Source organism: Chanos chanos, chromosome 12 (assembly GCF_902362185.1).
Source record: "Chanos chanos chromosome 12, fChaCha1.1, whole genome shotgun sequence".
In the NCBI taxonomy this organism is placed as follows: domain Eukaryota; kingdom Metazoa; phylum Chordata; class Actinopteri; order Gonorynchiformes; family Chanidae; genus Chanos; species Chanos chanos.
The window spans coordinates 20,131,951-20,155,950 of record NC_044506.1 but is presented as its reverse complement, the minus strand read 5'-3'; the positions used below and the strand labels follow the sequence as shown (position 1 = coordinate 20,155,950).

Sequence of the window (24,000 nt, the reverse complement as noted above, 5' to 3'; positions counted from 1 at the left end):
ACCTCAACCCACAGAGTCCCCTGGGAGACATCCCTGAACCCGCTGGAACAGCCGGTAAGAACGCGAGACAGAGAGAGAGAGAGAGAGAGAGAGAGTGAGAGAGAGAGAGAGAGAGACAGAAAAAGAGTGAGAGAGAGAGAGAGAGAGAGAGAGTGAGAGAGAGAGAGAGAGAGAGAGAGAATGGTTTGGGGGGGGGGGGCACAGAGGGTGACAGAGATCTGTGAAACAAAAATAAACAAACAAAAATGAAAGCAAAATGCTCTGTTCATCTATGCTCCAGTGAGACTGAAAGTGAGAAGAAAAAGGGTGTGTGAATGAGAGAGAGAGAGAGAGAGAGAGAGAGAGAGAGAGAGAGAAGAGGGACAATGGTTTCAGTGCCAAGAGTCATCTGGCTTCGCAAGCCACAGATTGTACCACAACTGTTTGAGTGCTATGTCAAAACTCAGCAAAGCTCTCCAGTGTCATCTGATGGACATTGTTTTTTTAGTCTCAAGGCATTCTTTGCAAGGGGAGGGTCACTTTCCACAAACCCCAATACACACTGCAGTCCAGAACTTGGAGTCTTGCCTGCCTGCCTTACCACCACCCATTTTCTATGTTTACAACAATTACTCACTCCATTCTGCTTAAACCCCACCTTCAACTGCTGCCCCCCCCCCCTCATTCAATCTCCCTTCTTTTCTCTCACTCCATCACTCATATTCCACCTCTTCTCTTCTCTTCTCCCTATTTTTCTCTTTTTGAAAACTGAGTACAGCGGTCAGACCAGAGTGGCTGTGTTTCCACTAATCGAAAACAGATTTTCTAAAAGACGCTTACTCGCTCCCTCACGTCTTCAGCTCCCCTTCTCTCCGCCTTGTCCGTCCCTCCATTAGCGACAATAATTCCACTGTTTTCTCTGTTCTCTGCCTCTGTTCTCTTACTAGACGAGAATGGATCCAAAGTCGCTTAAATACACTGTTTCATGCGTGAATGGGGCTTGTTAGAGAATCTTTCAACGCTGTACACAGATCAGACAGTCGTATCAGACAACAAAAAGAAAAAAAAAAACAAAAAACAAAACAAAACAAACACAGTTCACTGTCAGACTCTTATACTACTGTGTACTGTGTTAGGGTTACACGCACAGCTTTAGATGGGGGGGGGGGGGCAAGCGTCTAGTTACGCTTGCCCTTTGCCTCTGAAAATGCTGTCTTTCCATTGAACAGGACCTCTCACTGTCTGCTCTGATGCCATAGTGACGCTACGCAACTGCTCCCCATTCACTCTCCATCAGCACCCATCTTTTCCTCGCCCCGAGCACACAAAGCACCAAAAAAAACAAACAAAAAAAAAAAAAACAGCACAAATTACAATTAGACTGAGGCTACTCCCGCTATAGCAACCGAAGCACTGTAAACTGACACCCGTTTTATTTCCACACTGCTTTTTCTCTTTCCATTCAGAAAAGTCGGCTTGTTTCTCCAATGCGCTGGCAACACAAGAAGCACTATCGAATCCAAAAAACACTGCCGCTGATTTAATTCATGGTCGAGGTTGACGGATATCCAACACACACTATTGGGACTACAAAAGGAGGTGACAAAACTTTGAGAGTGCTGGAGCTGGAAACAGTCTAAGAAGAGTAGTGTGAAGCAACGGTGCAGAAATGTGTTTCAGCAAGAACGTAGTAAACAGCCTGCCAGCCCGTTTCTCTCTCCCCGACCCCTATTCATGCTTCTTCACTTCTACGCACATTGAACAAAACAAATACTTAATTTATATCCCCAAAGCAGCTTTGGTGGGCACGCTATCCATGCGATTCATGCCTGGCAGTGTGACAGATGGACAGGTGGTCGATAGCATATATCATTTACATCACATCTTAGAGAATAACCTAAAATAGCAACATCGCCATGTCACAACCTCTTTGATGACTTCACTTGCAGAGACAGACTGATCAGCAGCAACAATATGTTTTGGAGGACTTGCTGGGTAAACCTGGCAACCAGCACTGCTGAAACCCATCCACATTCCTCACTGTGTGATAATGCCATGGCTGTAAAACACTCTCAATCATATCCACAGTTACCGTGACAACTAAAAATCCAGAAGTGGTTGTGAAAGTGAGCATGGATTCATGCACTGCTTCTTCACAGCACTGAGGTTAGCAGTGGGTCAGGGGTCAAAGGTGACTTAAAGCACCAGATAAGTTTTTTTCTCTCTCTCTCTATCCCCCTCTCTCTCTCCCTCTCGCTCTCTCTCTCTATATATAGGCCAGTGAACACATATTAAATCTACAGGTACAACAAACAAAAACAACTTGGGATGGTCTCTCCTTTACCTGCAGAGGCTACACAAGATCAGTTCAGATTGTTTGATGGTTGATTGAGAGCCAGGTGCAAAAAATCCAACGATATCTGTTCATACTAATTAAAAAAAAGTCTTATTTCATCCGTCATCAAGGTTTAAATTACATTTTTGAGCATCAGAGATTATCTCAAAATCGCTGAGGAAATGTGATTGTCACCTAAAAAAATGCGATTGTCACCTAAGGAAATGTGAACGTCACGTGCTAAACATAACAGGACGTGAAAACCCCGAAACGATTCTCTCACTTCTTAAAACCACGCCAATAGCTTCAACAGCCCCGATACGTTGAATAAGAGCGTACCGAACACTGCAGGACAGTTTCACTTGACAGCCGCATGTAGGAATGTAGATCAATGCCATTTGTTCTTGTAAAGGATGAAGTCGTGTCAAATTGAAGCGAGTCATGTATACATGAACTAGCTTAATATCACTGACAGTCCTTGTTTCTATGCAACAACACCAGCAGTGGGGCTTGAGTAATTGCGTTTAGCCAGTCAAGTACATAATGTGTTTAAGGCAACTCACCTTGATAACGGTCCCAAGAGGCGCTCACATACTTCGGATTAAAATCGTGTGAATCAACATGGTTGCCCCAGTATTTACGTGCTAATGGGTCAAAGAGAACAGAGAGAAATAAACGTCAGTTCACAATATTTTCGCGCTTCACTCATGTATTACCACGACTCAACAAACTGAATGTATTTACAAATGCACATTTTGTCTGCAACAACACATCCCAATTTGTCCCGTAACGCAGCCAGTTAAGCTAACAACGAATCTCAGTGAGAACAGTGACCCCGACCCATGCAACGTCCTAATAGGGAAATATGTTTATCAACTAACTAGGATATAATCCAAAATAACAAGTTACTAGACCATGACAAATATGGCTTGAGAGGTTTGCATAAAACTACAGTCACCGAAAAGAATAATGCACTTGTCACATTGTAATGCATAACAAAACTGCACCACAGACCACAGCATTAATTCACTTTTAAAAGATAAGGCTTATTTTGCAGAAGTTAGCGCCAAAGAATACCTGCGCTACATCACATCTAGCACAGAAACTGATGTTAACGTACATTACGGGCTAGCTATCATTTTTCAGTGTTGGTTTGAAAGGGTAAGTTCGCTCTATAACGACGAGGTTCTAATATATATTACTGTGTACATAGAGTCCCATTATTCGGGGAAATATTCCTTCTGAAACTATCTGTTCTTTTACCTGAATTCAAACAATTTACAAAACAAAAAATTCCAGCAACATGCCCTGTCATTTACACACTGCTGCTAAGGCTAGCTAACCGAATGTGAGCAGCCCTCACGGCTAACGAGGCAGCAGTGTGGTGTAACTGGCTAACCTGGCTAAGTGTATACTCTTGCCCGAGCAATCAATAAAAAGACAATAAAAACACGGTAAAATTCCACGAAGAACCAACCGAAGTTAAATTGACATCAAATGATATTCTGATACAACGCTGTATAGGTTATTAAAAAACACGAACTGTCAACAAAATGGCGGCTCCGTTGAATCAACAGAGACCCGAAATGGATCTCTCCCTCTGTTTCTGCTCCCTCTCCCTCCTTTTCTTCACAATAGTTAGTATCCGTGATATCCAAAAAATGTCACCGGATTCCGTCTCCGGGACTGCGTTAGTGTAGGTTTGACGTGTCGGAATGGGCCTCTCTCGTTAATCGGGCCTCCATGTCTGCTAAGCCCGTATCGTTTCTAGCAGTGGAACACGGGTACTCGCTCAGTCCGGGCGGGAGGGGAGGGGAGGGAGTGAGGGAGGGGGACACAGAGAGAGCGAGAGATTAGTTGAAAGGGGTGTCGCACGGTCCTCGCCACTTTCTCTCATATTCCGTAGTTCCTCATATTCGAGGATTTTCAGTCTATGACCTTAAGACACACCAGTCAGCACTACAACGGGTGGTGCAACACAATCCGTCACAAAATGAGCTTGAATGTGTTGCGACGGATCTGATGTTTTCGATACGGCACCACTGCATTAATTACAACGTTACAACGGCAAAAGAGGATAGTCTACAGTCGTGTTTTTCGGAGGTCGTTGCAGTGTTTACCCACAGCGAACAATCCAGACTCCTGTGGGAATTACAGAGAGGCGGGATGTGTAACTGCTTGTTATGATTGTAAAATCCAATCGTTACGGTAGAAACACAAGACCTGTGTGAAACTTGGGATTTATTTGGTCTTTTCAAGCGCTCACACAAATTCCTGCAGTCCATTGGCCTTCATAATGAATAGGCGGGACTGAAACGTTACAGGATTGCACAACCCAAATGAGTATGGTTTTGACACTAATGTAAGAAGCTGATATATTTAGTATCTGTAATGGCCTGAAACAATGGGAATTGATCCTGTCTAAAAGCATGCGACTTTGTATTGATGTATGAACAGAACGTCTATCACTAGATACCACCACTGATGGTATCTAGATATATTTACTCAAAATCTAATTTCAGCAATCAGGAACGGTAAGAACAATTATAACACGCATATAAAGATGTAATTATTTAGTATTGTTAACACATCAATTGAAACTCATTGAAATCTTGTAAAATGTAAGTGTAACATAATAAAGTATCCACGTATCAGAAGCGTGTAATCATTTTACCATTTATTGCTCCCTTGGACAACAAATAAAGGGTTAGTTGTTTTGACTAGTCAATCCGCATTCTTTCTGTAGCTTCCTGTTAATAATAATAATAATAATAATAATAATAATAATATTTATTTAGAGCCCAATATCACTATTTATAGTCTCAAAGGGCTTTACATGTTAACCTCAAAATGTTCAGGCCGAATTACTAAATCACAGCATAATGATTAATATTTACACTGAAGCACTGCCTATTTTATAATATGTTGTTCTAAGTTCAAAATAATGTTGTTTTAAGTTCAAAGGATAAATTCTCTGCATAACAGATCGGTGCAAATGACCTGAATATACAGGTTTTCTTATTTTCCTTGCGCTTCGCGGGATGATACCACAAACTATGAATTTAATTCAAAATCCCCATCAGTTTAAATTGAAGCAAGCAGTTAGTTGAAGGACGATATCTTTAAAAGCACTCATAACTGGAAATGAAAAAAAAAAATCAGTTCAGTCTCCTTGCAAATCTGTGTTTTCTCATGCATGTGATTGAATATTCAAGACCAGTATCAGAGTTCATCAAAAACACATATTTCATATTCATGCTCACAGCAGTAGGTTTTTCCACAGCTCCGATGTCACCACTTTTTACATTTGTAAACACATTCTTTAAACGACGTAGTTTTCATTTTCTCCTGCACTGCTGTGTGGCAGGCCCTCTAATAGACTCACCAAGTGTACTTGGTGCTCATCAGACAGCTCTGTCTGTTTCAGTATGTTTTAATATCAAAAAAAGTTATTAATCAGCTTTGCTGTCGGAGAAATGAGCTTTTCAGTTAGCGACCTCTGACCAGAACATGGTGTTAGTTTCACTGACTCCACAGCAAGTTTGAAGGTTAAGTCATTCTTAGGGTGGTGTGCAGGTCGTGTATACCTGCATGTGTGTCTTTTATCTCGTATTTAACTTATATTTCTCAGCATTTTTAGCCTTCGCCCAAATTGACCATAAAAGCAGCAATGATGCCGTTAAGTACCCGGCAATCTTTTAATAACGAAGGTTCTCATACCAGGCATATAATGACTTAATAAAAACGCTCAAATTCCGTTTCTTCCATCTTTATTTATAATTTTATTTCAAGATACATCAGTACCAGTGGTAATCATTTTATGCCTCTTCATCCTTTCCACATATACATGAATATAAGCATTTATATGTACATACACACATACATATCTACAAATACACAAGAATCTCTATCCTTTTTTCGGCAACAGACACATAAATTGCAAAAAAAAAAAAAAAGGGGGGGGGGGTGTTGAGAAATGATACACTTCAATAATCACAGCCATAGATGATGACAGGTATGACTTCCTACCGCTGAGGTTAAACACAGGGCAGACGAGACAAAAATTGAGAACTAATCACGAGGGAGAGAGAGGGAGAGGCTATCTGTATAGGAAGAGATGTAGAGGTCATATGAAGGGGAATTTAACCCAGATTTACCTTGCGTAGTGAGGTTAAGTGATTCAATCTAAAAAGATATTTTATGATCTTACTGTTCTGTTTCATGCAAAATGTTAAAGGTATGGTGATCACCTTGAAGGCTTGCAGAAATGAGAATAAACATCCAGTTAATGATAGCATTACACATTTAAATGCTACCCTGTTCTTGGTCATTTAAGCCAGTCTTATTACCATGACTTCATGATTGAGTAGCATACACTTTACCATTACACGGTGCCCCCTAAATCAGTTTTACCCTCAAAATTCTAGCAGTTGATAAGTTACTTTTGATCTCCTTTGCAGTTTTTCTGCATGACCATTCAATCATACTGTCAGGCACAGCGATTTTTACACACATGTCAAAGAGGATTCTAATCATTGACACAGCTACAAGGCATCGGATTTCATGCAAACTGAAGATAAGGGACACGGGATGCTGATTCACATGGCGGCTCAGGAAGCTAATACACCCAAATCTTCAAAAAGGAAAAAAAAAAAAAAAAAAACATGGTAGTTACTAAGCATCTTCAAAGCTGTTAAACCTAAAACTCTATTTAGCCTCTTTCTGTGTATGTTTACACAATGATATCTGAGCAGTGCGAGTAATACCACTGCATAACCATAGAGCTAACCTCTTTTCAGCCTAATGACCTCTCCCAGAGACAAAAGGCTCTGCCAAGTACCAAAATACGCCTCACCTGAGTCAACTATGTTCACATGCCTTTGTATGTGGCCTGAGGTCAATAGCCAACCACCACAGGTTCAAACCACATACACATGACCCAATGGAGCAACTGCTGGGGTCCCACAAAGTGAGGGTTATTGAAAGATAGTGAAAGTGACAGCAGCTTCCACCTGTTGATTAGCTCGTTAATGTTTTGTGAGGAACAGTAACTCTGTTTCCATGCTTAGGTTACCATGGAAGTCTGAGGGAAAGACGTCATTGGCTAAGGTCAACTGTAGTCAAACACCCATGCTCCTCTACCATGTTGTCTGTGCACTGGTTCTAAATGCACGACAAAACAGATAACAGACTCCGAATCAGCTGCAGCAAGCTTCATTCCTAGACATGACCAGGCAGTTTCATTGAGAGCCGTCTGTTGAGAACTTCACGGAGAGGGATACTATGCTAGGTTTGCAGTCTATTACACCTGTAAGCTTGTAGTACACCTACAGATGAATACTTGCAAGTGGAGAGAAGAATACAGATAGTGGTCCACTGAGCAGTGGAGATCAGATTGTCAGATGATCAGTCTTAACAGTCACTCAATCAGTTCTTAACAGTCACTCGTATGTGCAGTGTCAGAGGACACCAACAAACCAAGGACTTGTCTCTCAAGTTGAAGGGTTACGGCCAAGACACAAGAGGACATTGTATGGTTTTGTGAGCGTGAAAATTATATAAACCACAGACAAGTCACAAAATCCCAACCAAGCTGAACATTTACAGGAGATTCTGGATCTGAGACAACATTTTCCACCACCAAACATCAACAAAACACCAAATAATGGAATTTCTCATGCAAGAGAGGTCACTTGTAAAAGCTACGTAAAGGCACACTGAGGATGTGTGGTGGATAGCGGAGGCCAAATGTGCTACCAAGGCACATACTGGTGTGTGCAGTATTTTGGCAGATACCCATATGTGCTGGTTTATCAGTCACTGGAGTAAAGATCAAATTCACACATAATGAGTAAGTCAGCAATAACCGAAGCAAGATGAATCGCTGTCATTGTCACTAATGAGAGCCAGTTTGCACCAAGTGTGAGTATCTCAAAACTGGAGCAGTTTTACAGAAACATAAACTAAATGAACTAGGTGCAAAATCAGATCAGATTTCCTGCAAAATCAGACTGCAGGACTAACAGAACTGATCACGCTTCCTCTTGTGTGCGTCCTTCATTTGAATACTTCTATGTCATTTTATGCACTGATTTTGCTCATCAGTCTAACACATTAATATGTGTTGCTTAATACCCGTTACACATTACACAGTGCCTTTTTATGACTTCCCAACACGGTGGCTGCCTGCACAGTCTGACTGCAGTAGACAGACTTCATATCTGAATCGAATTACTTTTATGAAGTTGCCATATTAACTAGCTGAGAGTGAACTTCATGTATGAAGGGGGAATTTAACTATTTCCCCTTATTCTTTCGCAAACAATACCTAAACAGAGCAAATACTGCAGACAATGGATTCCATCTGGATGATGACCGATGAGGCTAGCAATGAAAGTATTACCGAACTGAAAGGGGGCAAACTTTAGCCCAACGGCTCTGAGGGATTCCACCAAATTAACACTGTATCCAGCATAGGATTAATCAAACGTATTGTTGGTCTGAATTACACACTGACAAATCACAGGGTCTGTTTCACCAGCACTGAGGATTCAATTGAAAAACTAGACTAATCAAAAAAAAAAAGAAAAAAAAGAAAAATACATGGTATCAAAGGACAAGACAGAGAGCTTCAGAGACAAACAGACTGAGGTCCAGAAACACTGAGTCCTTCCACTCTGTCCCAGTGTAAGAGTCCAGTAATACAGGTGGCCTGAGGAGGCGGGATGGCCGAGAGGCTGTGCAGATCCACAGAACCACACACTCACACCTGTGCACTCTTCTTCTCTGTGGTTTGAGTGAAGAACAGCAAAGAGAGAGAGAGAGAGATAAGTGATCAAAAAGGGAGAGAGTTAGACCGTTTGTTATATCATAAATGATTGTGTCATAAATTACATAAATTGTGTCATATTAGATATGTTATGGATATGATATTATGATATCAAGCAATTACTATGATAACACGTTATCACTGCTGTTTAATCCAGTGATAATGTGATTTTACTATTGTAATGCAATGCTTTTTTGAATGAGATAGATAGATAGATAGATAGATAGATAGATAGATAGAGAGAGAGAGAGAGAGAGAGAGAGAGAGGAAGAGAGAAAACACCTGTTGTAAAGTCTCTTCAGAGAGAGCGGGTAGCCCCTGATCCTGTGGTAACAGGGCTGGGACTGGCCAGGGGCTGGATGAGATGAGACTGAAGACTTTGGTCTTCACCCTTCAAACTTTTACGACAAACCGGACACGTGTCATGCTGTTGACAAAAGGACAGTAACACTCAGAGGTGAAAAATGCATTCTAAATCTCAGAACAGACAAACATAAAAATATCTGTGTGTGAAGATATCGTTACAGTTTATATGAGACTGTTTCATCCTGTATTCAGAAATAAGTACAACTGACTGATACTGACAACCTGTATCCAGTTCCCATAACAAGAGTATAACACAATGACATCAAGATGAATATTTGTCTATCTGTACATCTCTTCCCTAAATCAATGACATCACAATGTAAGGATACATTTTATCATAACAATAATGATAGATATATTTAGAAAGTATCCCCACATCTCCCAAAGCTAAAACCTATGAATGCAGTTAAAATGCTTAAGTTAAATGGCTACTCCTCCCTAAAAGCCACTGGACTTCATTCCTCGACTCCATCTGTTCTGAACAAAGTGCAGTGCTGACTGTAGATGATGTCTCTGTCATTAACATCGGGTTAAATTCACAGAATGGCCTCTTTTAGTTCAGGTCATTTTATCTGACACGCTGCATGAAGACAAGCCTTTGTTTCCGCAATGATCCCTGTCAGAGGGATTTATCTCTGATTCAGTTATCTAGCATTTTACTGCAGTCAGTCATAGTGAAGTGGTCAGCTTTTCACACACTGTCCTGAAAAGACATCTCAATCTTTCAAATCTCCCATTCATTTATCTTCTTCTCTTCTGCAATGACTCAGTGAACGAATTGAACTGACAGGACTATGGGGCTTTCTTTAAAAATAAATAAATAAATAAAATTTAAAAAAAAGTACTGCCACGAAATATTTGACTCTGTAGCTGGAACACCCAATACTTACTTCTGCTACCGGTTCGTTGCATTTTCAAAGGATGCCGTGAACAACCACTTAAAACTGAGCTTATCCCAAACGACCAGCGAGAAATAAAAATACTGCTAAGTTACTCAGATGTTCAGTTAGAACTGGCAGTTCGGTGCGACACATCATTTGTTGTGCATTTGGGCCCGTGAGCCATAAGACAGTGGAACAGGGCTCCTGAGGGAGACACTCTCTCTCCTGATCAGACACACATGGTCTCACCAGTTGCAGCCAGGGAACGATGCAGTCGCTGTGGAAGCAGTGCTGGCAGGGCAGCTTCCGCACGGACTCTCCAGCCGCGTATTCCTCACGACACACAGGGCATTCCAGCCTACTCTCTGACAGAGGAAGACAGAGAGGAGCAACGTGGGGGAAAAAAAAACAAACAAAAAAACAGGACCCGTGGTTAGTGCAAGTAAAGCATCCCAGAGACACAATGGAAGTGTAAAACTGGAGTTAGTTATATGAGTAATGATCCATCACATGCAAACATTCATTCTTTTTCAAACAGGCAAAGCCTATAGATCTTTCCTAGGACCAGTATTAAGGCTGCGATGTCTTTAGTTAGGGGGGGTGGGTGTTAGGGGTGCAGCACTGAGCACTTGGTCTATATTCACAAAGTAAGCATGTTTGTGTCGTATAACACAGAGGTGCCTGCTGAGTGTTAATGAGAAGGATGTAGCTGTTGTCATAAAGCTGATAAGAATCAGACAGGCAGCCAGAGCTGGCCCCTTTGAGTCATTTACAGAATGTATACAGGCCAAACGCTCATAGGAAACATGGTTATCTCAACAGAGACCATACAAACAGCTTGTTTACAGTAATAAATCCACCACTGACATAATTCACAACTGCCCACAAACATGAGTAAGCAGCGACTAAGCACTCATTTCACAGAGAGCAGAAACTCTGACAGCTCACAGACGGAGCTGAGCTGCTTCATATATGACAGAAATAAAAGCTCAGTATGACAGTAGGGAAATAAGACAAAGTCTCAGCAATTTGCACGTGTAAACAGGCAAACAGGAACAAGTGCAAAACTGCTTCAACACCAATAGAAGCAGCTTCGATGCTGAAAGGTGAGTGGGTGCTCAAGGGCCGGTGACCCAATAAGAGAGCGAGACAGTGTGGTACGTTAAAACCGACACGATGTCACAACACTGCTGCAATTCATAAGTTTGAAAGTTAGCCTTGATTGAAGGCAGAGGTCTGCAGCCTGCACTTTCTGTTCAGATGTGACTGTCTGCCACTGTTCATGTAGGACAGGACCTGGCTTTCCCATAGCAGCTAACACAACACAGGAACTCTATGAGAAACTCCATGTGAGACAAAACACACTGTGTTGCAACAGACTCTGACGTAATGACAGGTGTGTTACAGTCATGTCCTCTGACTGATTTTAATCACGTGTTAAAAGAGATGATTTCACCTGACTGATTTTCAAATGTCTCAAAGACATCTCCTCTGACTGATTTTTAATGTGTCTATTTCATTAACTGAAACGGGTGTTTGTATTGAGCTACATCCAAACCCTGTGTACAACAATGCTCTCCACGACTAAGGTTTTTATTATTAAACTGGTCTTTACGCTTAGTCGGTGTTTCCCAATTCTAAATGAACAGCAGAGTTTTGTCTTATCAGGAGCAATTCAGATAAATTCACACTCGGCCACAGCAAAAAAGTGTCCCTTGAACTGGAATTGAGAAACACTTCTGTAAGACAATGAACTACAGTCATAGACCTGGAAAATCCCTTATAGGGGAAATTCAACCTTTTTTCAGACACGGGTCCGGCGTAAAACCAACCACTTCTAAGTACCTCTGCTGATTTTTCAGTGACTTGCATTTTTAATATTTTTGGTTTGTTTTTGCATAGACATAACATGTTTTAAGAGTACTGTATGTCTCAATAATGAAGTACCAAACACATGTTTTTGCTTGCTTGTTTTTTTTTTTTGTTTTTTTTTCAGCCAACCATGTTATTGGTTCACTGAAATAACAATCAGCCAAAAAAAGAAAAAAAAAGAAAAAAAGAAAATTGTGACCACGATTTCATCAGAAGTTGTATCATTTCATCAGTAAATGTAACCATCAGAAGAAATGGCGAACTTCCCCTTTAAGCCACTCTGATGGTTGAGACATTTTAAACTATGATACCTCAAGGACAGAGAGAGTGTGATGACTCAGGGGGATTCTGGGAACTCACCAGCCTGTTCTGAGGAGACATTGACGGTGGGGAGGGATGAGATCATCTCTTTATCTGCTGGGGGGGGACCAGTGTTCTCCAACTGACCCAGCAACTGAGAGAGAGAGAGAGAGAGAGAGGAGGGGGTGATGGCGAGAGACATAAAGACAAAGAGAAAAGAGTGCTGACGAAAACAGCCAGAGATGTTAACTATGCTACTGAAGAGCAGATCTGAATCATAATTTTAACTGACTCTAAAGTGGAAAACAGCAAAATTTTATGCAGATAGTGAAGTGAGAGAGAGGGGACCTTTGTAACATTTTCTTCTTCAAGATTTAAGTGTTTATAAACTGAATGCATTTAGTAGGTATTTTTAAAAAATTGTTGACCTGAGGGTCAACAAAATAATTAAGAATTAAAAAAAAGAAAAAAGAGGTAACCAGAGTCTATCAGGAGCAAGTTCACGGAGAACGACTGTTTGCTTGGGTTATAGTCTGCCTGCCTTGGAAGTCGCCTTTGCGTAAAAGCATCAGCCAAATGCATGAAATGGAAATGGAAATGTTCATGAAATGTCTCATACCTGTGTTATGACTGCGTCTAAGCCACCCTGTCCCCAGGCATAGTCCCCAGGGTGTGAGTGTAGCATGCTGGACCTGGCAGGACAAGAACCAAGAGGTAAACAGACACAGACAGAAACAGACAGAAGACCTGACAGACAGACAGATCACTGGACAAGTGAACTGGTCAGACAGACAAAGTTCCCACTAAAGGTAATTACACTAGCACTACGTACAAGCAGGCTACATAAAATGAAGAATCCAGGATGTTACACTCTATGCCCAAGAAAACACCTCTTTTTTTTCTTTTACATTTTACTATATTTCATACCCTGTTGGGAATTTTCCCCTTTTACGAGAACGAAACAACACATCAACGGCCAGTCTCATATAGACACAACGGGAGAAGTCAACAGCACAGTGGTTTTCACAGTAAAGTATACCACAAGAATTCTCACGGCACCTGCTCAGAGACAGAGGTCTGCATCGGTTCAGATCATAAGATGAAGCGTCAAGAACATTTACCCCGATTGATTAAAGAGATCTTTGTTCAGACCGTTATAGTTTCAGTGTACCTATTGATTTAGCGGTTTTCCCGTTAGGAAGAAAGAGACATGGGGGAGATGAGTGTGAGAGAATGTAAGTGAGAACTGGGCCAGGGCGATGCGTAAGAGAGATGGGGAAGGACACACTGACGTGTGATTGTGTGTGTGTGTGTGTGTGTGCGTGCGTGCGTGCGTATGTGTGTGTGTGTGTGTGTGTGTGAGAGAGAGAGATGGGGAAGGACACACTGACGTGTGATTGTGTGTGTGTGTGTGTGTGTGTGTGTGTGTGTGTGTGTGCGTGTGTGTGTTTGTGTGTGAGTCCGTTTGAGTCATACAGCAGTGACACAGAGAATCATCACTGACATGAGGCCCAGGAAAATGAGAGAGACAGTGAGAAGACACCATGTTACATTTCTAAGTCAAAACTTAAAAAAGTTTAAAAATTCAGTATCACTGAACCCTGGTATTTTGTTCAGTAGACCCCACAGACCTGTTGTGCCACAAAGCAAGGACACCAGTAGATAGTAGGGATGTGCAGAGAGCCCAGTAATTGTATTTGTATTTGTATTTGTATTTATATTTATTGAGGCAGCAAAATTATTTGTATTTGTGTCTGTATTTGTATGTGAATAAAAGTGGAAATAGGCATAACAATACTGTTTTTGTTTTTATTACACTTCTGATTTTAGGATATTAAAATGTTAATATAAGTCCTCTTCAATAGCTTATTAAATGTAATATAAATATGTTACAATAAATATGAAGAACCGTTAAAATCCTTTTAAAACCAACATTTAGTTCCTAATCTACACTCAAAACTTTGCTAGTATAGCTATAAATAGCGCTCTATTTCTCCAGTGTGATATCTGTAGCCATGCTGACTCACACAGGCTGACTGAGCAGTGAGCAAAGCATGTGAACTGGCTAGTAACTACACTGCCAGAGTTAATATAGGCTAATCTCCTCCTCCTGGTCAAACAAACATACTGCAGGTGCAAGAGGAAAACAAAAGACAAGTAATGTTATAATAAACTACCTCAGCAAACCAGTTACGGTAAAAACAAAAAAAAACCTAATCAAAACAAAATAGTGGCGTAGCAATGTATCACATTTTGCCTGTATTTAAATCAGGCTGGACTGCTCCTTTTCAGTGTGTGCTCTCTCTCTCTCTCTCTCCCCTCCACACTCCTGTTGTCTTCCTGTCACGTCAGCACAAGCGGGCGGAGCACAAGTACTCACCGCGCTCACAGTTATGAGGAACACCGGCTATTTGACACGTTTTGTTTTTTTTTACCTTCCCGGAAAACAAATCATTTTTAAAATATTTGTACGAAATAAATATTCGTAAGAACCCACTATTTGTGCTTTACCGAATACCGTGTACGGATTCGGCTCCACCCCTAGTAAACAGATAGATAGACAGACAGACAGGCATGCAGACAGACAGACAGAAAGACAGAAAGACAGACAGGTCAAAATCGAGATACTTGCATACCATGATGAGGTTTGGGAACTTGTAGTGCCAGAGTTGGTAAACAAGTCAGTCAGAAACTGCTGGACGATCCTTTCAAAGGACAGAAATAAAGAGGAACAGTCAATAACAGTCATATCTTTTTTCAATATCTCTGTAAAGAACAGGAGACATGATGGGCATTGTCAAAGTCAATAAATGTAGGGTAATGAGGTAATAATAATGGGTAGCTGAGGACTTCACACAGAAAAAGTACATTTACTTTTTTTTGTAAGAAACATAAAAAAGCAATGATTAGGGTCCATTTCTTACAGTGGAGGGGATAAGAATGGGTTCAGGGCACTGTCCTCACAGTGCAGAGGTGTGTCATGCACCCAGTTATTAACACTGTCCTCACAGTGCAGAGGTGTGTCATGCACCCAGTTATTAACACTGTCCTCACAGTGCAGAGGTGTGTCATGCACCCAGTTATTAACACTGTCCTCACAGTGCAGAGGTGTGTCATGCGCCCAGTTATTAACACTGTCCTCACAGTGCAGAGGTGTGTCATGCACCCAGTTATTAACACTGTCCTCACAGTGCAGAGGTTGTCATGCACCCAGTTATTAACACTGTCCTCACAGTGCAGAGGTGTGTCATGCACCCAGTTATTAACACTGTCCTCACAGTGCAGAGGTGTGTCATGCACCCAGTTAATAACACTGTCCTCACAGTGCAGAGGTGTGCCATGCACCCAGTTAATAACACTGTCCTCACAGTGCAGAGGTGTGCCATGCACCCAGTTAATAACACTGTCCTCACAGTGCAGAGGTGTGCCATGCACCCAGTTAATAACACTGTCCTCACAGTGCAGAGGTTGTCATGCACCCAGTTATTAACACTGTCCTCACAGTGCAGAGGTGTGTCATGCGCCCAGTTATTAACACTGTCCTCACAGTGCAGAGGTGTGTCATGCACCCAGTTAATAACACTGTCCTCACAGTGCAGAGGTGTGTCATGCACCCAGTTATTAACACTGTCCTCACAGTGCAGAGGTGTGTCATGCGCCCAGTTATTAACACTGTCCTCACAGTGCAGAGGTGTGTCATGCACCCAGTTATTAACACTGTCCTCACAGTGCAGAGGTGTGCCATGCACCCAGTTAATAACACTGTCCTCACAGTGCAGAGGTGTGTCCTACATCTGGGATTTGCTGTCATAATTTCAGCTGTGCCACAGTTGAAGACAGTGGACAGGAGGTGTGCAGTAAGGTAGTTGTCTCAAGTGGGTGTGTTGATAGAGATCACCCGCCCTCTAACTGCTGATCAGCGCACACAGAGCATCAGGCTCCTACACAGTTGCTGGTATAGATGCACAAATAGTGCTCTCTCTCTCTCTCTCTCTCTCTCTCTCTCTCCCCCTCTCTTTCCCAAGAGTGTTTTCTTGTTTGATAATGCTAAGCAACTCATGATGTAAAAATCATATTGGCCCAGAAGTGTGTGCTAGACTCCCTCATTTAGACTGAGGTGACTGCCCTGTGATGAAATGATGGCTTGTCTACTCAGATTCTGACTATTGGGAGAATCACTCGTCACCGGTGTAGAGTGACTGACCGCTCTGAGCAGTGAGACAAAGGTAGTGGAGGCAGCAAAAATAAAAGCAATAGATAAACAAGTGGAGAAATTAATCTTTAAACCACCCTGAAGGACTTTCTCCCAAAAGGACAAAGAATTTGGGTCTGTAAATCCTCAAAAAAAAAAAAAACCCTCAAGGAAATGTTCCACAACCACACTGTCAACCATTTTTCCCCCTGACAGTTTTAGGTTTATTTTAAAGAGAACATTAACTTCAGTAGATTACACAGTTTCAGTCCTTTTTTCACTAATAATAATACAGGTTTCTTCACAGCCCAGTATCACTATTTATAGTCTCAAAGGGCTTTATATGTCTACAATACAGTCAAATCAGAATTATATTATCTATTAGTTAGAGAAAATAGATAAGTCTTTAGTCTCGTTTTAAAGGTATGAAGAGAGTTTGACTCCCTAACTTCTGTAGGTAAACCATTCCAGAGGAAGGGAGAGCAGTAGGAAAAGGCTCAGTTGCCAGCGGACTTCTTTTTAACTCTTGGAACGACTAATGGTCCAGAATCTTGAGAGCGCAGGGTGCGAGGTGGGTTACAGGGTGTAATTAAGTCGGACAGGTAGGAAGGCGCAAGCCCATGTAAAATTTTATATGTCGATAAGACGACCTTAAAATGTGCTCTTGCATGAATTGGGAACCAATGAAGGGAAGGACAGACATGTGATGAAACTTCCTTGTTCTGGTCAGGATTCTGGCAGCACCACTCTGGACCAGCTTAAGACTTTTGGTACTAGAGGCAGGCAGGCCAGAGTAAAGAACATTGCAGTAATCGAGGTGAGACGTGACAAATGCGTGAACAATGGTTTCTGCATCAGCCATTCTTAGAAAGGGCCTAACTTCAGCAATACTATGGAGGTGATAAAAGGCGGTTTTGGTTGTGTTTTTGATATGAGTGACTAGCGAGACACTAGAGTCAAAAATCACACCAAGGTTTTTCGCTGTATAGTTTTGAGAGATGATACAGTTGTCAAAATTTAGGGTAAGATCGTTAAAAAGATGGTTACGCGTAGGGGGAGCAACAACCAGCATTTCAGTCTTGTCTACATTAAGCATCAGGAAATTTCACATAATATAATGGCATTCTAACACATTACATCATTAAAAAGCCTTTCTTGCAGTTCTGTCTCTTCATTTTCTACAGGCTCTGAATGGGATTATAAATACGCAAGGTTTATTTACTGGAAAAGGCTGTTTCACAAATAGTTTTGATTACAACTATTGTGTCTAAAAGTTAGATCATTGCAACATGAAAGGGCTAAGAAGGGCTATTGTAGCGTATCAAACACAGCTCCACATCAAACGGCATTAAAAAACTATCAAAGTCTTTTAGTCTCAAAGTACCCAATGAGGCTCAGAGAGCTCTTTGTATTAATTCTCCTGACTGTTGTTTTCCATCAACCCGTTTTGATTATGTTTAATTATGTTCAGTGAGATTACTGAAATTCCATTACTGATTATACATGGAAAATAGCTTAATGTCAGTGGAATTAATGATACTGGTCAATAATCAAAGGCGACAGATCATCCAAACCTGGTTCTAAAAATTCTGAAAAAGTAGTTTCATACGTAGAGGTCAAACGTGAGTTTTAGATCTGTCCAGAACACAGCTCCTCCTTTTAAGAGACTTTCTTAGGACGTCTTTATTTCATCACCTGTTACTCCTCTGCCTCAGTTCCTGCGATGGTCCCCTCGTAGTTCCTATTAACTCTGTTAAAATGGATCATGCCTCTCTTCCTTCATATATATATATATATATATATAGATATATTTAGTTTTATGGAGGGTTCTTTTTGATGTAGAAATCACTAATATGTTCATGATTTCTAATTGCATTTAACATTTTAATGGGCGAACACCCGATTCCCTGATTTACTGGCTGAAATTAGCTATTTAAAACGCTTGTTCGCTCTGTGTTATAAGAGAAACAGCACTGTGTGCATGTAAAGTTCTTTATGGGTATTTCAGACTCTAATAATGTTGTTTTTTTTTTAATGTTTGACTGCAGATGCAGGTGTTTCTTTCTAACTTGTGAAATAATTATTCCTCTGATGTAATCTTTAAATGTATCATCATCGTCTTGCCGGGACACACGGTTTTACTGGAACACAATCCAACGCGATGATGTCACAGACTTTTGATGCTTTCTGAGGCAGCTGTTGACATACAAATAAAATCAGGTCTGAGACACAGTTTGGTGTCAGAGAGAGGAATGTGTCATCCCTGAAATGCCAGTAAAGAGGGCTCTGAGGGTTATTCAGTTGAATGAATTTAATTAATAATTTAAAAACAACCCTGTTGTCCTTTTAAATACTGGTGGGTCTTCTGCTGACTACTGCTGACTTCTCCAAAATCATGGAAGTGTTGAATAAATAAATGTGTATGTTGTTCTAAAATTTGACTGGGTTGTGTGCACTCTGACAAGAGACAAAACTAATCAGTTAAAATGTGGCAGCAGTTTTGTGCTATCCTGTGATTGGTCCAATATTTATTACAGTAGTGTTAGATCACATCCAAGAGATACTCCAGACTTATAGAAACTTACAGCTTTAATATGTATAGTAATGAACATCTACATCAAGATGCACTTAGTTAAATGTACATTCATATATTCTATGTATTGTGGTTATTTGGTCACGAACAGAAAAAAATTATATCTCCACTAACCCTTCCACTGCTGGCGGTTGCTCCGGTTGTGATGGGCTTTGCTGGTCACCAGACTGGCTCTGCTCTGCGCTCTCTGACAGGGCCTCCAGGGACTCTGTCTCTGTCTGAGGGTCCCCAGTCCCTACTGATTCCTCAGTGGTGCTGCTCTGAGGTGGGTCAGCGGTGGAGCCCATGGGGTCGGACAGGAGAGCTGACCGCTCCATAAACAGCAGCTGCCAAAGCTGAGCGCAGTAAAGAACAGTCGTCGCTCCGAATGAGTCTGAGACATCCAGCAAGTATTCCGCACTGAACTCACTCAAGGAGTCAGCAGGTTCTGACACAAAACACCTGAAGGCTTACTGAAAAGCTTATAGAACACTTCCCATTGTAGAGTATTACACCATACAATATACAGCTCATTTAATGTAGCGTGGATCATTGCCACGCGTTCAGTGTAAATTAGACCGCTGTTTGCAAGACATGAAAAAAAAAAAGAAAGGAATTAGAAAATCAGCTGGATGAGCTAATATGCCAAGCAAAAAGAGATACTTTAGAGGTCAAATACGTAGAGCCTTTTTTTCTCTTTTCTTTCTTTCTTTTTTTTTTTTTGTTCGGGAGGGATGATATGTAGAAAGAAAAAAAAAAAAAAAACAGAACGAGTGTGAACTGTACCTCTGTAAACTGCAAAGCCACGTCATCACCAACAACAGACGCTCCAGAGTCACCACCTCTCCCCAGGAGGCTAGAATACCAAAATAAAAACTCATCAACTCAGTTACTGTGAGTGACAACTGTAAAAACTCATTCATGGCTGTATTTGTTTTCAGAATCTGTGTTGCACAACATATGAAGGGGAAGACTGCATTCAAAAACACACCAATAAAGTTTAGACTTTTCCGTAAAAGGCGTGGACACCACATCTTACCTGGAACCTTCATCCACCTCCTCGATGAAATCAGACTGACACCTGGAGCACACATATTCCTGGGGAAGAGTATAATTGTACACAACACACATATGAACAGAGGATCATTGTCTAGAAAAAGTCATTATCATGCCCACCGTTCCCAGGGCGCCTCACCGATGCTTGTGCCCCTGGCGTGAGCAGATCTGGGCAAAGAAGCCTCTCAGTACTATGCCATCTCCACATTACTGAACGATTTAAAATGGACAGCGTTGATTTCACTGGATGAATCCACATCACTTATGAAGGACCAGATGCATAACTCTATGTGCCCATGCCTCTGTATTATTTCTTATTGTTAGAGTTTCATGGCTTTACGGTTTTTGTTTGTTTGTTTGTTTGTCTGTCTGTCTGTCTGTCTGTCTATCTGTTTGTTTGTTTGCTTGCTTGTTACATGTAGAGTGTTTTGTCTCTGACTGTCTTTCTATGCGTCTGTCATCTTTTTCTTTTATCTTTCTCTTTTATCCAGCCCTCTTGACCTCATCTCACCTGCAAAAAAAGATTTTCAATCAGGTTTTATCTGGTTGAATCAACGGTCTTCTTCTTATTATTATTATTGTAATTATTATTATTATTATTATTATTATTATTATTATTTTAATTCTGTCTTTCATGTCATAACAGTTCATAAATTGTGACATGCAACAGCCACCTAGAAGCAATTTGCTTTACTCTAAGAATTCTCTCATTTGACTCCTGAAAGACTATGTGGGGTTTACACTGCAACAGTACAGAGACATAGATCGTTGAACTAGCACTAAACAAACATAACATGGATCAAGAAATGTGCATATTATTTACACCACGGTGGACATTCAGTTCTTGCCTTGGAATGTGCGTATTTATGAATATGGAATTTTCCCATTAACATGATCAGATTTATCATATAAGCAGTAGTGTCCACATATCTGTAAGTTTCTAGGAGACCAAATAATACGTCACCAGTACAATACAACACAACAATACACGCACTAAAGCAAAATGTTCAACAAGAAGTTTTGCGAGAAAGATTTCACGAACGGTCAGCACCAAAATAACAGCCTCTGGGTGTGTTCCAAACAATGTTTAGTTTATGTCATTTCTACGAGTGTTTTTTTTTAAGATAGTTTCAAGCTGGGTAGAATTTATGAATAGATTTAAATGACAGCTCTTTCACTTTGTTAGTAACTGGACACAGATTAGACATAAGCCAAGCCTTCTTCCATTGCAGCATCCACGAAACGATTCCACTATGAGATCACGTGTCGTAATAAAACGACATCACTTTCTTCAGAGTTCTTAAAGATCTAGTGTAGTTACGGGATTGAAAAGAGACACAAATTTTACTTGCAGGGGAGTGTACTGATGTGTGTGAGGACAACAGTTGGTTATTGATCGTGGGCTGTTATATAAACAACATACAGACAGACAGAGTATATTGCGCCTAAGACCTTTGCATAACCCCCGGCTGTTAAGGGGACATTATATTTCCCGTATCGATTTTAACTTCTTCTAACCCCTTTGGGTTACGTCATTACACAGAGTTACGTCAGAACTATCTCTGTCATTCCAACATAAAATAAAATAAATAAATGAATTAAAGATACATGTTTGTGAAGTTTTTTCTCGGCGCAACAGGATTTGCGAATCGATCTGCCTCATGGTGAGCTGCATTGTACGATCTGTCATCTCCAACAACACGCGCGATTCTCACATGTTCACACTAAAGGGGCGCAGACAAGTCAGCGACAACGCAGACCGTACTAAATATGGCAACACTGTAAGTCCCAAACTTAGATCATGAATTCTAACGTGTTACAAATCTTTGAAGGTATGTTCTCTTCATCTGTTTCATTTACACACGCTTTGAGAAGTAAAGTGACTGAAAACAACTTTTAACACGTTGATTTTTGATTGTGAATTGATGCACGAAGCGTTTATATAGTTATGCTTACATTTTGCGCTTTCTACTCAAGAGCCCTCGTCAGACTCAGCCAAGTCTCGGAAATATCTTAGATAGTGAGACGTAATGATCAGGCAAACACAAGAGTCAAGACTAAACTCTACCGGGCGCAGTGTAAACTCACCGGGAGTTTTGGGTCAACTTCACCTTTGCAGCAGTGGCAGAAGAACCTTTGCCGTGGAGCCTCCGCAGCCTCCGCCATGTTCACGGAACTGCCCTCAGTACTTTGGGGTTCGCGGAAGAAGGCGGCGACGGCAGTCAAAAAAGGGTCAAGTCAGTCCACACACACGCTCCTTCGTGAGGCGGACGATTAAGAAGCACTGGTCAGGAAAAAAGCTACGATGACTGAAAGCACCTCACCCGTATGCACAAGCGCCCCCCCCCCACCCCCCCAAAAACCTCAGTTTGTCTCTATCTATTTGTGTCTGTGAACGGTGTTGAACGCTTTCCACATGGACACAGATTATGACTCTGTGTCAGTTCCTGTTGCTCTGTGAGATGTGAATGATCTGCATGGATGAAATGTTGTTGTTTTTTAGTTGTTGTTGTTGACGTACAACATAATTTAAGGCTAAATGTCCGTCAAGGCACAGAAAATATCAGTTTACAATATCACTTTACAGTTGCCATGGCAAAAGTTTTACATTTAGACAGGGTAAAAAAATGGAGTGGAACATTAATAATCTTTAATAAAACAACTGGAGTACAATGACATAGTGAAATCATACAACACGAACATCACAACTATAAACAGAAGAAGGAGAGAGAGAGAGAAAAAAACATTCTCATTTGGCATTAGTCAAAATCCATCCCAGCTGAACTCTTTTAGGTAGCACAGAACATTCTGTTAACATTCGGCAAGGAACATAAAAAGTTTGGCAACTGTTAAATGAATCATTACATTATTGTTAATAATAAAACATGACATGGCATTTTAGTAGGATGTTAAAGGTCAATACTCTGGATATGTAAGTATTTTTCAGTTTGTCAGGGTCTTTGGGGAGTAGATGACTTCAAGACTAGCCAGAAAGCTTAACAGGTTCACTACTGAATTTTACCCTTTGGCTGCACTTACAAGCTATTCAAGCCAGTCTGTTATTTTTGTTCATGTCTCATTTTTAAAAAATGCTCAGTTTGACAGTCTGACTTCAGAGGAATTATAATTCCCAAACACTCAGTTTACAGGAGAACTGTTTTACGTCTGGCTTAGAGAACAACTGTTTTGCATTTGGCTTTACTGAGACATCAGCCACCCAACCTTTTGGAACTTGATTACACGTCTGCGGAGTTTGTCTGAAAAGCGTGATGAATTTGATCCAGGGGCCTTTCTGAGAAAACACACTGAGCTGTTACACTTGACTTCAGATCAGCCAAAAAAACAAAAACAACAACAAAAAAAAAAACAACCAATGACAAACCACGCCCTGTCACAATTCCATCCAATCACCAGCGTTTTCACTATAGTTTTCACACATGTCGACCCCGGCTCCAATCACAGCCGTACCATCTTTCAAATCAAACACTGATATTTCCAATAGCACCGCTGATGTATCCAATCACACTGTTTCAAGCCAAGGATAATCAAACTAATGTGTTTGGTTTTATCCTCACGTGCTACATCCTCATCATAGAACACAAAACACCTCTGTTTAAA

At 41.0% G+C, this 24,000-nt stretch overlaps 2 protein-coding genes across 2 annotated transcripts in view; both read right to left on the bottom strand.

The window, feature by feature from the left end:
- ash1l (ash1 (absent, small, or homeotic)-like (Drosophila)) overlaps positions 1 to 4,062 on the bottom strand; it is a 36,252-nt gene extending 32,190 nt beyond the window's left edge. The window contains 2 exon segments of the mRNA XM_030789531.1: positions 2,878 to 2,958; positions 3,858 to 4,062. The gene's annotated coding sequence lies outside the window, so the exon portion shown is untranslated.
- A 5,379-nt stretch (positions 4,063 to 9,441) lies between these two features.
- On the bottom strand, positions 9,442 to 22,548 carry rnf115b (ring finger protein 115b). Its single transcript, XM_030788570.1, has 9 exons — positions 22,471 to 22,548; positions 20,366 to 20,424; positions 20,113 to 20,182; positions 19,462 to 19,682; positions 15,199 to 15,267; positions 13,182 to 13,254; positions 12,623 to 12,716; positions 10,640 to 10,755; positions 9,442 to 9,570 (listed from the first exon to the last, which is right to left on the bottom strand). Exons 1-9 carry the CDS (start codon positions 22,546 to 22,548, stop codon positions 9,442 to 9,444), a joined length of 909 nt encoding a protein of 302 aa, XP_030644430.1.
- Between the last annotated feature and the right edge of the window lie 1,452 nt (positions 22,549 to 24,000).

Bases quoted from the DNA above. Each gene is read 5' to 3' on its own strand.
- rnf115b (XM_030788570.1), bottom strand. From the start codon at position 22,548: ATGGCGGAGGCTGCGGAGGCTCCACGGCAAAGGTTCTTCTGCCACTGC. The intron at 15,268-19,461 runs GTTAGTGGAGAT...GTCCTTTGAAAG, and splicing joins CAACCGCCAGCAGTGGAAGG to GATCGTCCAGCAGTTTCTGA. The intron at 13,255-15,198 runs GTATGCAAGTAT...TTGTCCTGCCAG, and splicing joins AGTTCCCAAACCTCATCATG to GTCCAGCATGCTACACTCAC.